Source organism: Gymnoscopelus braueri, assembly GCF_963280865.1.
Source record: "Gymnoscopelus braueri genome assembly, chromosome: 20".
Taxonomy (NCBI): Eukaryota; Metazoa; Chordata; class Actinopteri; order Myctophiformes; family Myctophidae; genus Gymnoscopelus; species Gymnoscopelus braueri.
This window is the reverse complement of record NC_137622.1, coordinates 43,946,838-43,961,371: the sequence shown is the minus strand read 5'-3', so window position 1 is coordinate 43,961,371 and position 14,534 is coordinate 43,946,838. Positions and strand designations below refer to the sequence as shown.

At 44.6% G+C, this 14,534-nt stretch overlaps 1 protein-coding gene across 1 annotated transcript; it reads left to right on the top strand.

Moving 5' to 3' along the window:
• Positions 1–3: 3 nt before the first annotated feature.
• Positions 4–1,002, top strand: LOC308075735 (chemerin-like receptor 1; the record flags this gene model as incomplete). The annotated part of the gene is made up of 1 exon (XM_080415681.1): positions 4–1,002. The coding sequence occupies one exon, from the start codon at positions 4–6 to the stop codon at positions 1,000–1,002; it is 999 nt and encodes a 332-aa protein (XP_080271807.1).
• Positions 1,003–14,534: the final 13,532 nt, after the last annotated feature.

Here is a 14,534-nt window from a genome sequence, read left to right as displayed (position 1 = left end):
ACGATGGAGATTATGACCACAACTGCTGTTTATCACAATAAAGAGATGGATCTGTCTGCTAGAAACATCAAGATCGCGTCCCTCGTCATTACAAGCCTGGTCTTTGTGCTCGGCGTGTTGGGAAATGGCGTTGTCATCTGGGTGACGGGCTTCAAAATGAAGAAAACCGTCAACACCGTTTGGTACCTCAACCTCGCTGTGGCCGACTTCCTCGTAACAGGGTTCCTGCCCCTGGGCATCACTGAGATAGCTCTGGACCACTGGTCTTTTGGCAATTTCATGTGCAAAATGGACTTTACCATTTTCATTATGAGCATGCATGTCAGCATCTACATCCTGATGGTCATCAGTGTTGACAGATGTGTATGTGTGGTGTGTCCAGTGTGGGTCCAGAACCACCACAGCATCAGAAAGGCGTCTTGTGTGAGTCTGGGTGTCTGGGTGCTGGGCTTGGCTCTCAGCTCCCCTTACTTCATCTTTACGAACACACAGCCCTCCTATCATGATAAGGACATAATCTGGTGCTACAACAACTTTGCACCCACCGGTGGTGGGGTCATGATCATGACTCACTTCCTCATGGGATTCGTGGTCCCTTTCACTGTCATCGTCTCCTGCTATTCTGTCATCATCTACCGGCTCAGGAATAATCGCTCGCTGGCCAGCCAATCAGGTTGCCCCTTCAAAATCATAGCAACTGTTATCACCGCATTTGCCTTCTGCTGGGCCCCCTATCATTTCATGCGTCTGATTGATTTTGCGAATTTCGTGGATCAAGTGGTCACCATCGGGATCCCCATAACCACTGGCCTGGCACTTCTCAACAGCTGCCTGAACCCACTGCTGTACGTGTTCATGGGTCAGGATTTCAAGGATTTATTCCGCAGCTCTATCCTAAAGGTGCTGGAGAAAGCCTTCACTGAAGAGCTGCCTCAGACCAACACTTCCACTAACCCAGAGAGAACCAGTGAAGAGACTGCCTTGTCTGAGACACAGGTTTAGGATTGTCTTTGAATGTACTTTAATGTGTAAATGGCTTTTCTATGGAATGGATTATCACGGCGGCAAACATTTTTGTGATTCTACGACCTACCTGACCTGGCGGAGACCTGGTTGACACGGTTGTTTTTTGTACCTTTCTGCAAAGATGCACATCAAGGTTGGCTGTCAGGCATTCTAATAGTGAGTACAAAATAAAACCATTCTAATGGCAACTATACAATAAATGTAAGGTTCAAATGAAACCATTCTAATAGTAACTATACAATAAATACAAGGTTCAAATAAGAGTTGTGCTCTGAGTTCTATATTTTCATTTTGCAATAAAATAAAGGCTTGTTTTAAAATACTTGAAATAGCATTATGAGTGTTTTAAATACATTGAAACAACATTCTGTGTGTTAACAGGCTAGTAAACATCCATCTCCATCCATCCATCTTCAACCGCTTATCCGGAGTCGGGTCGCGGGGGCAACAGTTCCAGCAGAGAGCTCCAGACTTTCCTCTCCTGAGCAACATTAGCAACTTCCTCCTGGGGGATTCCGAGGCGTTCCCAGGCCAGTGTGGAGATGTAATCTGCCCATCTGGTCCTTGGTCTGCCCCGGGGTCTCCTCCCAGTGGGACGTGCAGCGAGGACCTCCCTAGGGAGACGCTCGGGAGGCATCCGTACTAGATGCCCGAACCACCTAAGCTGGCTCCTTTCCAAGCGAAGGAGCAGCGACTCTACTCCGAGTCTCTCCCGGGTGACCGAACTTCTCACCCTATCTCTAAGGGAGATGCCAGCCACCCGTCTGAGAAAACTCATTTCGGCCGCTTGTACCCGCGACCTTGTTCTTTCGGTCATGACCCACACTTCATGACCATAGGTTAGAGTAGGAACGAAGATTGCTCGGAAGACCGAGGAGCTTTGCCTTCTGGCTGAGCTCTCTTTTCGTCACCACAGTGCGGTACAGCGACTGCAATACCGCTCCTGCTGCTCCGATTCTCCGGCTGATCTCCTGCTCCGTCCTCCCCTCACTCGTGAACAAGACCCCGAGATACTTAAACTCCTTCACCTGGGGCAAAGCCTCATTCCCTACCCGGACTGCACAATCCACCGGTTTCCTGCTGAGAACCATGGCCTCAGATTTGGAGATGCTGATTTTCATCCCAGCCGACGCACACTCGACTGCGAACCGATCCAGTGAGAGCTGAAGGTCCCGGACCGATGGTGCCATCAGGACCACATCATCCGCAAAAAGCAGTGACGCAACCTTTAGCTCACCGATCCGTATACCCTCTCCGCCACGACTTCGCCTCGAGATCCTGTCCATGAATATCACAAACAGGATAGGTGACAAGGCGCAGCCCTGTCTGAGACCAACCCCCACTGGAAAAGAATCCGACTTACTGCCGAGCACACGGACACAGCTCTCGCTTTGGGCGTACAGAGATTGGATGGCCCTCAACAAGGTCCCCCTCACCCCATATTCCCGCAGCACCTCCCACAGAAACTCCCGGGGGACCCGGTCATATGCCTTCTCCAAATCCACAAAACACATGTAGACCGGATATGCATACTCCCAGGCCCTCTCCAGGATCCCTGCCAGAGTAAAGAGTTGGTCAGTTGTTCCACGACCAGGACGGAAACCACATTGCTCCTCTTGAATCTGAGGTTCGACTATTGGCCTCAGAAAACAGTGAAGTCTATAGGCTGCTATTGGGGGGGGGGGGTGCTGTCATTTGGTTAAAGTTATTTGGCTATCCAAATAATAATTTGAATTTGAATATTTGAATGAGCTTGTACCTCTGCTTTTCTTTTTTGTACTCAAACGTTTGCTTCTGGGGGTCCCTGGAACAACATATGTTGAGATGGGGGTCGGTGGCCAAATACATATACTTTTGGGGGTCCTTGACATGAAAAGGTTTGAGCACCACTGATATAGAAACAGTGTTTCAGAAAAGTGTTAGGATCTATGTGTAGAATCTGCCTCAGGTCTTAAAGGGTTAAAGTGGTTTCTGTGCACAAAGGAAACAGGCTGTGATGGAGGATGTACACATACGTACATCCTCCATGGATGATGTCATCTTATTCTGTGTGTGTGTGTGTGTGTGTGTGTGTGTGTGTGTGTGTGTGTGTGTGTGTGTGTGTGAGAGAGAGAGTGTGTGCATGCATGCATGCGTGCGTGCACGTGCATGCATTAGTGTGGAAATGCATGTGTGTGCATGCATGCATTAGTGTGTGTGTGTGTGTGTGTGTGTGTGTGTGTGTGTGTGTGTGTGTGTGTGTGTGTGTGTGTGTGTGTGTGTGTGTGTGTGTGTGTGTGTGCATGTGTGTGTTGTTGAACATATGTAAATGTATTAGAAGGTAACTTATGTTGAACAGCCCTCTTTAGGATATAGGCTTAAAATCATTTCATCACTTGATTTGCTAAAGAAGGAATATGAATATGATATTGACTGGTTGAAATGACTGAGGTGCACTGGAAGGCTTGCAGCAGGCAGAGGACTTTAGTGGTTTTGCATGTCCTGTGTGTGAGGATGTGAGCTGTACCCGCTGTGTACATGACATACAGCCTGCATTTATGACTCATCAGTGAGATCAGAAAATAGCCAAGATTTGATAGATTTAACCAAAGGTTACATGCACACATGCAAACGTGAATCATTTGATTTTCTCATTCATCTAACCTGATGTTATTAATGATTTAATTTACTCATATATAATTGCTGATAAAATGCAGTATAATTGCATTTACTTAATTATGCTCAGGTATAAGACACATCTTGGGGGAAAGTTAACCCCCCAGTACGCCCATATACTATATGGCCATGCTGATAATGTCTGAAAACGTGCAAAGTAAAGTTTTGTGTGTGTGTGTGTGTGTGTGTGTGTGTGTGTGTGTGTGTGTGTGTGTGTGTGTGTGTGTGTGTGTGTGTGTGTGTAAATACAATCCCACTAGAACAAACAAAAAACTATACCTACCTTGGCCTAAACATCAGCAGCACAGGGAACTACAACCAAGCTGTAAAGGACCTGAGAGACCTGAAACATCAAAAATAGACATCCCAATTAAAACCTGGCTTAAAATACTTGACTCTATGATAGAACCAATTTCCCTCTATGGTTGTGAGATCTGGGGACCATTAGCAAACCATGACCTTGAAAAATGGGATAAACACCAAACCGAGACCCACAGAATTCTGCAAATCCATTCTCCGTACCCAGCGAAAAACACCAAATAATGCATGCAGGGCAGAATTAGGACGATACCCACTCATAATCAAAATAAAAAAGAGAGCACTTAAGTTCTACAACCACCTAAAAGAAAGCGACCTAGATGCACTCCATAACAAGGCACTCACACACAGCGAAACTCTAGAGAGATGCCCCCTCAGCCAGCTGGCCCTGGAACTCCGGGCACAAACACAAACAGAGCCACGAGATAGAAAACCCATTGGACTAAACCAAATTATAAAACAGCAAAAGGAAAACTACCTGACACAATGGAAAGAAGCAACACAAAAGCAGAGTAAACTAGAATGCTATCTGGCCCTAAACAGAGAATACGCAGTGGCAGAATACCTGAGCACCGTGACCGACCCAAAACAAAGAAAAATCTTAACTAGGTACAGACTCAGTGAGCACAGTCTTGCGATCGAGAAAGGTCGTCACAGGCAGACCTGTATCCCGAGAGAAGACAGACTATGCACCCACTGCACACAAAATGAAGTGGAAACCGAGCTACACTTCCTAACCGTCTGTCCATTGTACCAAGACATCAGAGACACATACTTCCCACAGATTACAACCACACACAGAGATTTTGAAAACATGACCAATGACAAAAAACTCCCATATCTGCTGGGCGAAGTACAACAATGTGCAAACACAGCAGCAAGATTCGTGAGTTGCTGTGATAGGAGAAGGATATCAAACGGAACACAACCACCCTAAAGACTAATCAATGTGTATATTCCTGCACTATACCTGCACCCAGTGATCTTGGTAGCCTACATAGAAATTGATCTATTGAAGATTCTGACTTTCAAATGTACATATTTTTTGTTTTGCTTGTATTGCTGTATTGTTGTATTGTGCTTTCTGCTTTGGCAATGTAAACGTATGTTTTCTCATGCCAATAAAGCCCTTTGAATTGAATTGAAATGTGTGTGTGTGTGTGTGTGTGTGTGTGTGTGTGTGTGTGTGGGGGTGGGTGGGTGGGTGTTGACAAAGCCACATACAGACACACTGAGTGTGTGTATGTGCACACACATACACACACACACTCACTCATGTCTGGGGAACTTCCTTAAGACCGTACTACCGTATATAAGGGCATCATGGAGGCTTTTGGGCCCTTTGGGTTAAGTTATTAACTCATTCAGTGCCAATGGCGCGTACCGCTTTTTTTCCCCTGATGGAAGCAGAGACACTCCCCGGTCTTTTGCGACACACTCTGTCTCTCTCTCTCTCTCTTTCTCAAACACTGACTCTGTCTCTCACACTCTCTCTCTCTCTCTCACACACACTCACTGGCCCTCATTTATCAACGCAGCGTATAAACCGGCGTATATTTTTCCATATATTCGGCGTACACCAACGTCAAAGTCACATTTATCAACGGATCCTACACAGCCGACCCCAGCGTACATTTGGTCCCAGGCTTGATAAATGTCACGGCTGAATTCAATCTGGCACGCCTTTAAATATTCTTGTTTCTGGGGACTCGCCCTCCGTTTTGCGACAATGGCGACTCGCTTTACGGCCAAAAAAAGGAACTATTCCGAAATAGAGATTGACGTGTTAACAACTGAGGTAGAGAAACACCGGGGCGTATTATTTGGAAGCCTAAAAAGTGGCATCAAGACCACTCAAAAAACTAAAGTGTGGAACCTAATTGCAGAGAATGTAAACAGCGTGGCATTGGACCGTAGAACACCAGCAGAGGTTTGTTATTCTTTTTCAATATAGATGTTAACATTAAATAAATAAATACATGCCATGCCATATCCTATAGCCTACAATATTTATATTGTAGCCTACAATATTTATATTGTAGGCTATAGGATAATATAATAATATAATAATATAATCCAAAATATAATCCAAAATAATAATATAAAAGCGCTAATTTGGTCTATGCCGTTCAGGTCAAGAAGAAATGGTCAGATTTGAAAATGAACACCAAAAAGCGGATGTCAGCGCTGAGAAAGAGTCAGCTTCTAACCGGTGGTGGTCAAGTAAGTTGATATGACATTGTTTACTTGAGACAAAGCAACAGGTTGATTAAACGCTATAGCCTGTATAGATCGGGAGCTTATTTCCATTCTGATCCTCTGACCAGACTGATCCTGACCTAAAGCTCAGCGAGGTGGAGGAGAGGATAGCCTCCCTCATGGGACCTGAGACCACAGATGGCCTGGACGTGCCAGGGGGTGACACTGCCGACGGTGGTGGTAAGTTCATAGCCTATGATGATACCAGTAGGCTATAGCTTATCATTGGACCATATATATATAAATGAGTACACCGTTCACACATGTACATTTTTTGGTTTTTTATTCATTGTACAATTTGTAATTTCAGAGCCTGCATGTTCCAGCAGCGGCACCCAAACTCGACAAAGCTGTGGTGGCGCAACGGGGGCAGCCGTTGTGGTAGAGGAACCAGCTGGCAGCAGTGGAGAGGGAGGACGGACGCGCGGTGAGAGAGCGCGCGCGTCCTCCCTCCCCACTGCTGCAGCAGTGGGGAGGGAGGACGGACGCGCGGTGAGAGAGTGCGCGCGTCCTCCCTCCCCACTGCTGCAGCAGTGGCACCAGCCAGCAGTGGTGGAGGGAGGGCACGCGGTGAGAGAGCGGGCCAGTCCTCCACTGCACCACCAGCAGCACCAGCACCACCAGCAGCACCAGCAGCACCAGCAGTAGTAGTAGTAGTAGTGGAACCGGTCAGCAGTGGAGAGGGAGAACGGGCGCGCGGTGAGAGAGCGCGCGCGTCCTCCCTCCCCACTGCTGCAGCAGCAGCGGCGGCACCAGCCAGCAGTGGAGGGGGGGGGGCACGCCGTGAGAGAGCGGGCCCGTCTGCTGCCGAAAGGGTTCAGGTCGTGACAGCTGCGGTCCTGGAACGACAGGATGGAATAATAGCGGCTTTAAGGGACATCAATACGTCAATACAGAACCTGCAGGCGAGTGTTGATCGCGTCTGCAGCGTGCTGCAAACGCGATCACAGTCACAGCCTGATGATGAATCACAGCAGCAGTGAATAAAATCAAATTCATGTGAGTGAAACTTGTGCAAAGCGTCTTAATTATTCTTGAGCTGTTTTTTCTGTCTTCCTTGATTTTACCTATAGTTTTTACATTGAACATATCCTATAGGGTCCCATATAGTTGTTTCGTTGCCTTTGCTGTGTTATGCCAATGTTTTGAAAACCTGCATGGAGCACTTTGAAGTTTGCCAAAAAATGTCAAGTGCATTCTAAATCAAATGTATTATTATTGAGTAGCGTATCCCCTAACGGTCATAATACTTAGATTTTAAAAACGCCTAATGAGGTCCTCCCGCCTCTGTGCACCCCTCCGGTAGGGATTTTCTGGGGGGTCAATGGGCATCGGGTCATCCATCATCCACTGGTCCTCCTCCAGGGGCACGCCGTTGGCTTGCGCAATATTGTGCAGCACTGCACATGCCAACACAATATTGCAGGCCTTTATTGGTTTGTACAACAGCGTGCCCCCAGTTTGGCTGAGACAAAGCCATCTGCCTTTGTGACACAAGCAGACGTGGATTAAACGTAAATATTTGATCAAAAATAAAACATTATGGCAGAAAATAAAGAACTACACATGTGACTACAATATGGGCATCCCACCTTTAAACAGCCCAATGCACCGCTCCACAGTCCCGCGGGTGTGGATGTGCGCTCTGTTGAATCTGCGCTCCTGTGGCGTTTCAGGTTCTGCCATTGGGGTTACCAGGTATTCTGACATGGCATAACCTTTGTCCCCTAGAACAGGAGTCCCACCGAAATGTTAGTAATGGGAATAAATGCAAATGAATGTATTTTATATTTAAAACACAGCCTACTACTCACCTAGGAGATGGCCCTGCCCGCGCAATGCGCCATTCTCAAGCTGCAGACCGATGGTGCTGTTTTGGAAAATGAAGGAGTCATGGGACCCCCCTGGCCACCGGGCTACCACATTGAGCAGGGATAGGTTGGCATCACAAATTACCTGCACGTTGATGGAATGATAATTTTTGCGATTGATGTACGCGTAATCATTAACCGATGGTGGTTTAATCCGAACATGTGTACAATCAATTGCGCCCACCACGTTAGGAAACCCAGCAATCTCATAAAATTCTCTCTTAATCACGGTTTGCCGGTGGTCCTCAAATGAAAAGTGAATATACTCCTCAGTGAGGGACTTGATGGCCTCCAGCACTGAGGGCATCATTCGACTCATGGTGGGCTGTGTGATGCCAGACCTATCCCCGATCTCGCGCTGGAAGGCCCCGGTGGCCAAACACCCCAATGTGGCCAGAACCTGGACAGGGACTGAAATGGCGCGTGAGCGCCTTGTCTCCCTCCTTAGCAGTGGATCTAATCGGCCACAGAGTTCGATTAAAACATGCCTTGGTAGACGGAACCGACTAATAAGCCATTGGTCATTCTCTGCCAAGAGGTCATTTCTATCTTTAAATACCCGCTCAGCCCTAAGGCGCTGGTCGTTGTCATCATCATCATCATCATCCAAATGTACCTCCTCCAGAAGAGCCAGGTCTGCCATTGTTGAGATCTGATAACTGTCAAACTGGTTTAAATAGGTGGCTGAATCTGTATTCATGTTTGTCATTGGTCGTTTCTGATTATTGCACCTGTTGTAAAAAAAAAGTGAGATGCTCTACCGACTAACGAAATAAAAGAAAACTGAACTTGCAAAAGACATTTTAATTAACTGAAACAAATACAAACTATTAATTGCAAAAATTACAATTTATAACTGAAATAAATACAAACTATAATAATTGCAAAATAATTTGAAACAGTATTGTGTGTTTATAAAACTAACGAAAACGAACTGAAATGAGATACAAAATGCCCTTTTCGTTTTTGGGCATTCATTTATCTGTAACTGAATATATTTTTCAAATGCTATCTTTTCTTGGGTTTTTCTTAAACAATAATTACTCAATCCTGCAGCTGACTTATTAGTTTATTTTGTGCAAATAAACAAATAAGTCAGGTCAGGTGTCCGCCCATTATTAGCATTATAACTAATACAACTCTGCTATAGAAGCTAATTAAAACGAGCTGTATTAGAACGCAAAAAATGCAGAACGAACTAAAACTAAAATGAATAATAATTATTATTATAACGAAATACTAAAACTAAAATGAAAAATAATAATAATTATCACGAAAATGATTTAGTTTACATTGGATTCTTTATTATATTTTTGAGTGAACACATATGTTGAGATGCCTGCAGGGGGAGACAATGCTGCTCTGCAGGTCTAGGATGGAAAAACGGGCGCAGCCAACGTCAACAACTGGTCTCGACCAGACGTGAGATCTCAGCGTACCCTAGGATGAAGCCCACGTCAGGATATATTGATAAATGCCGAAAGGTGCGGTGATCTCGCTCTACGCCCATTATTTGGGCTGCACCGCGTTGATAAATGAGGGCCACTGTCTCTGTATCTCTCTCTCACATGCACTGTTTCTCACACTGTTTCTGTATCTCTCTCCCTCTCACATGCACTGTTTCTCACACTGTCTCTTTCTCTTGTGGTATATTGAAATAGCATAGTTCTAGAGATACCTGAGATGAACACACATAAGTACCCATATTGTAATGCACTCACACTACAATGTGACCATGCACATTACTAATGAAGGCCTACTGCGGTCAGCCTTCTAACTGATACTAGAAGGTTCTAGATTAGGTGCAGAAACCTCAAAAGCCTTTTCATAGGGAATAAAAGGACCCATTCCATTGGGTATCCAGGGGTCCAGTGCTTCTGACTTTCTGACCTTAGTTGACCACTACATTGTCTTATCTAACTTATATACAGTGGTGGAAAAAGTACTCAAATTCTTTACTTAAGTAAAAGTACCAATACTGCAATATAAAAATACTCTGTTACAAGTAAAAATCCCAAATAAAAAAATTACTTGAGTAAAAGTACAAAAGTATTGGCATCAAAATGTACTTAAAGTAACAAAAGTAAAAGTACAAAATATTTGAAAATAGCCGATCTACAAGCTCACAACGCGTCGCGATGCGACGCGTTGTGAGCTTGTAGATCTGCTATTTTCAAATAGCCTATGTATAAAATAGGGCTAAAGTGGTTAATGTATGTTTCATTATATCATAATTTATATCTGAAAAGTAACTAGTAACTAAAGTTTTCAAATAATTGTAGTGGAGTAAAAGTACAATATTTGCCTCTGAGATGTAGTGGAGTAGAAGTAAAAGTATTGGAAATTGGAAATACTCAAGTAAAGTACAAATACCTCAAAATTGTACTTAAGTACAGTACTTGAGTAAATGTACTTAGTTACTTTCCACCACTGCTTATATACAATGGATTCACACGCACCCACCCAAACTTAATTTAGCACACACACATTTACACACCGTCTTAGTATTTGTAACACACACACCCACGTGCACACTGAAGCACATCCTTGCATGCCCACACACACATATGGATACACACTGTTTAGACATCTGGATCTTAACACACACACCTCGTGCACACGCCTATAGAAAACAGGGTATAAATATCTATTCTGAGCTGAACTCTGCCTCTTGTCCTGACGAAAGCTGCCATGTGATGTTAACTCTTGACTCTCCTTAAATAAAGTGACCAAGTAGAAGCCATGCCTGGACTCTTTCATTCATCTCAATAGAGGCAAATAGTTCCACAGATTAATGCACTTTACCACACTCTCTTTCTCACACACACTGTCTCTGTATCTCTCTCTCGACTCTCACATGCACTGTCTCACACACACAATGCATAAAAAAAGAATCAATCATCACACCATTAAAAAACACCTAAGAAACTGAAACAAAACATTTAAAATATGGGGGCATAAAGTCTAGAGGTTAAACCAGTGAAAAACAAATGCTTTGTTAAAAAGGAAGGGCTTTAGTCCTCTCTTAAAGCATTTAGACCTGAGGCCCATTCTAAAAAACCTCTTCTAAATCCTGTTTTCTGAAAAACTTATTTTATATTACTCTGAAAAATATATTTATTAAAAAATTACAAAAAATCTTTGTTGCTATATACTGTACATAGCAACAAGAACCCCAAAAGGGGTTCCCGTCCTGAAAGGTATCGTTACAAAAAGGGGTTCCTGGCCAAAATGTGTTCAGAGTTAACAGACTGTGGTGCTCTCAGTGAGCAGAGAGGGCGTCCCACAGTTAGGGGGCGGCCGAGCAGAAATCCTGGTCGCCCATGTTATGTATAGGCTGCATGTCTGTCTGTAGGTCGGTCTTTCTCTCCCTCTGTCTCTCTCTGTCTCTCACACTGTATCTGTCTCTCTGTCTCTCTCTCTCTCTGTCTCTGTCTCTCTCTCTCTCTCTCTCTCTCTCTCTCTCTCTCTCTGTCTCTCTCTGTCTCTCACACTGTATCTGTCTCTCTCTCTCTGTCTCTCTGTCTCTCTGTCTCTCTGTCTCTCTGTCTCTCTCTCTCTCTCTCTGTCTCTCTGTCTCTCTGTCTCTCTGTCTCTCACACTGTATCTGTCTCTCTCTCTCTCTCTCTCTCTCTCTCTCTCTCTCTCTCTGTCTCTCTCTCTCTCTGTCTCTCTCTGTCTCTCACACTGTATCTGTCTCTCTGTCTCTCACACTGTATCTGTCTCTCTGTGTCTCTCTCTCTCTCTCTCTCTCTCTCTCTCTCTCTCTCTCTGTCTCTCTCCCTCTGTCTCTCTCTGTCTCTCACACTGTATCTGTCTCTCTGTCTCTCACACTGTATCTGTCTCTCTGTCTCTCTCTCTCTCTCTGTCTCTCTCCCTCTGTCTCTCTCTGTCTCTCACACTGTATCTGTCTCTCTGTCTCTCTCCCTCTGTCTCTCTCACACTGTATCTGTCTCTCTGTCTCTCTCCCTGTCTCTCTCTATCTCTCACGCTGTATCTGTCTCTCTGTCTCTCTCCCTGTCTCTCTCTATCTCTCACACTGTATCTGTCTCTCTCCCCGTCTCTCTCTATCTCTCACGCTGTATCTGTCTCTCTGTCTGTCTCCCTGTCTCTCTCTATCTCTCACGCTGTATCTGTCTCTCTGTCTCTCTCCCTGTCTCTCTCTATCTCTCACACTGTATCTGTCTCTCTGTCTCTCTCCCTGTCTCTCTCTATCTCTCACGCTGTATCTGTCTCTCTGTCTCTGTCTCTCTGTCTCTGTCTCTCTCCCTCTCTCTCTCTCTCTCTCGTGTTACTCTTAGGAATCACAAAGATACACAGACCGACACGATGAGCCTGGGGAATCCCCCCAGGAACTGTCCTACTGAGACCCTGTCCGTTCTCACGTTTGTGTGCACGGTTTGCATTACGCTGTAGGATTCTCTGACACACAAGCACATGCATGCGCGAACACACACACACACACACACACACACACGCCTGTATGAACAACAGTGAGTACATATGTGCCCCATACAGGAAAATGGCAGAGCATGCCAGTTGTCAACACAACACCAAACCATGTGGATTGATGTCAGGGACCAGGTGTAGGTGTGTGTGTGTGTGTGTGTGTGTGTGTGTGTGTGTGTGTGTGTGTGTGTGTGTGTGTGTGTGTGTGTGTGTGTGTGTGTGTGTGTGTGTGTGTGTGTGTGTCTCTCTCTCTCATATTGTGTTGGGCTCCATCTGTTTCTATCTTCATTATGTCAACAAGATGTTGAGCTACACTTTCTGCACTCTGAACAACTCAGAACACTAAATCAACGTTTGGATTCCTTTTCCATTTTCAGGGAGATTAATAAGTAGCTCTGCTGGCCTGGGCCACAGCGTGGCGGTTCAGGCATCCTAGACTGCAAAGCCAGCCTGACAGCGTGTCGCGGGTTCGACTCCCGATCCCGACGACCTTTGCTGCATGTCACCCCCCCCCCCCCCCATCTCTCTCCCCATTTCCTGTCAGCCTACTGCAATATATCAATAAAGGCAAAAAGCCAAAAAATATACAGTAGCGCTCTGCTAACCGGTCGGTTGAGAGTGTGACAAAACAGTGTTTGGCAGAGCGCCGTGTTACGTTTGTGCAGCTTAGCCAGTCCCTGATTGGCCAACCCGACCAGTATAAATAAGTCCCTGATTGGCCAAAGCGGCCAGTATAAGTCGCTGATTGGCCAACCCGACCCGTCTCCTTAACTCCTCCGGCCGAGCTTTGCGTAACGTTTGTGCCACATGGCCAATAGAAGAGACCGTGTATTCAATGGAACTGAAAGTGTTCATGGAAGAATGCAATAGTTAGACGATTGGCAGTAATGAGACAAATCGTATGAAGTCGTCCCTCGGTCCTCAACGATAACAGGCCAGTAGTGACTCTTACAATTTACAATCTGCAATGTAGGCATTTAGCAGACGCTCTTAATCCAGAGCGATTTACAGTAAGCAAGGAAAACACGGTCATTGTCTACATAACATACTATCTAAATTACATTGTATTCTTTGCATAAGCCTGCAAGTGCTACGGGCTGAGGTGGAGTCTGAGGAGGTGAGTCTTCACATTATGGTAGAAGATTGGGAGTGAGTCTGCTGTTCTAACTGCAATGGAGAGTTTGTTCCAGGATGTTTTAGGGAAGGTTCTCTTACATCAAAGGTCATGAAGATAATTGAGGATAAAGTTTGAGCACTTTAGCTCTAGGCCAATTTTATACTTAGAGACGAGACAATACTTTGTACGAAAATAGTAGATCTACAAGCTTAAAACTATATCTTTTTTTTAAAGTGGTTAACATCAGATATCTCTCACTCGCTCTTGCTAAGACAGACTTCAAACCCTCATGAGATAAACAGCTTCAGTAAACATAATGTCTCTGTCATAATACAAATGTAAATCGCTGAGTGGTGTATTTCTGCTATTTTTGGAAAAAAAAAATATATATATATTGAAATAACTTCTGATTTAGAAGGCATTTGTAGAATTGGCCTCAGGTCTGACAGTGAAGTCTATAAACTGCCATTTCTGGTCTCTGTGCAGAAAGGAAACAGGCTGTTTTTAAACCACAACATAGATGCTGTTTTTAAACCACAACATAGATGCTATAAGTTGCTGCAGGTCCTGTTCACCGACCACAGTTTGAACAAGACACTTCACTGACGGACGCCTCTTCAACACAGGTATCTTTTCTTTTACTTTCTTTATCATATAGACATGATTGCTATCTAGAATATAGAGCTTTTTAAAACGTATTTTAACATAAATAAATACGAATGAATATGAGAAACATTTTAACAATATAAATCTCCCTGGTACCAAATAATTTCAGTATAATAATACATGGCCTGTTAAAACTAAGCATTAGCCTTTTTGTTATTTTAGGTTTTAGGACG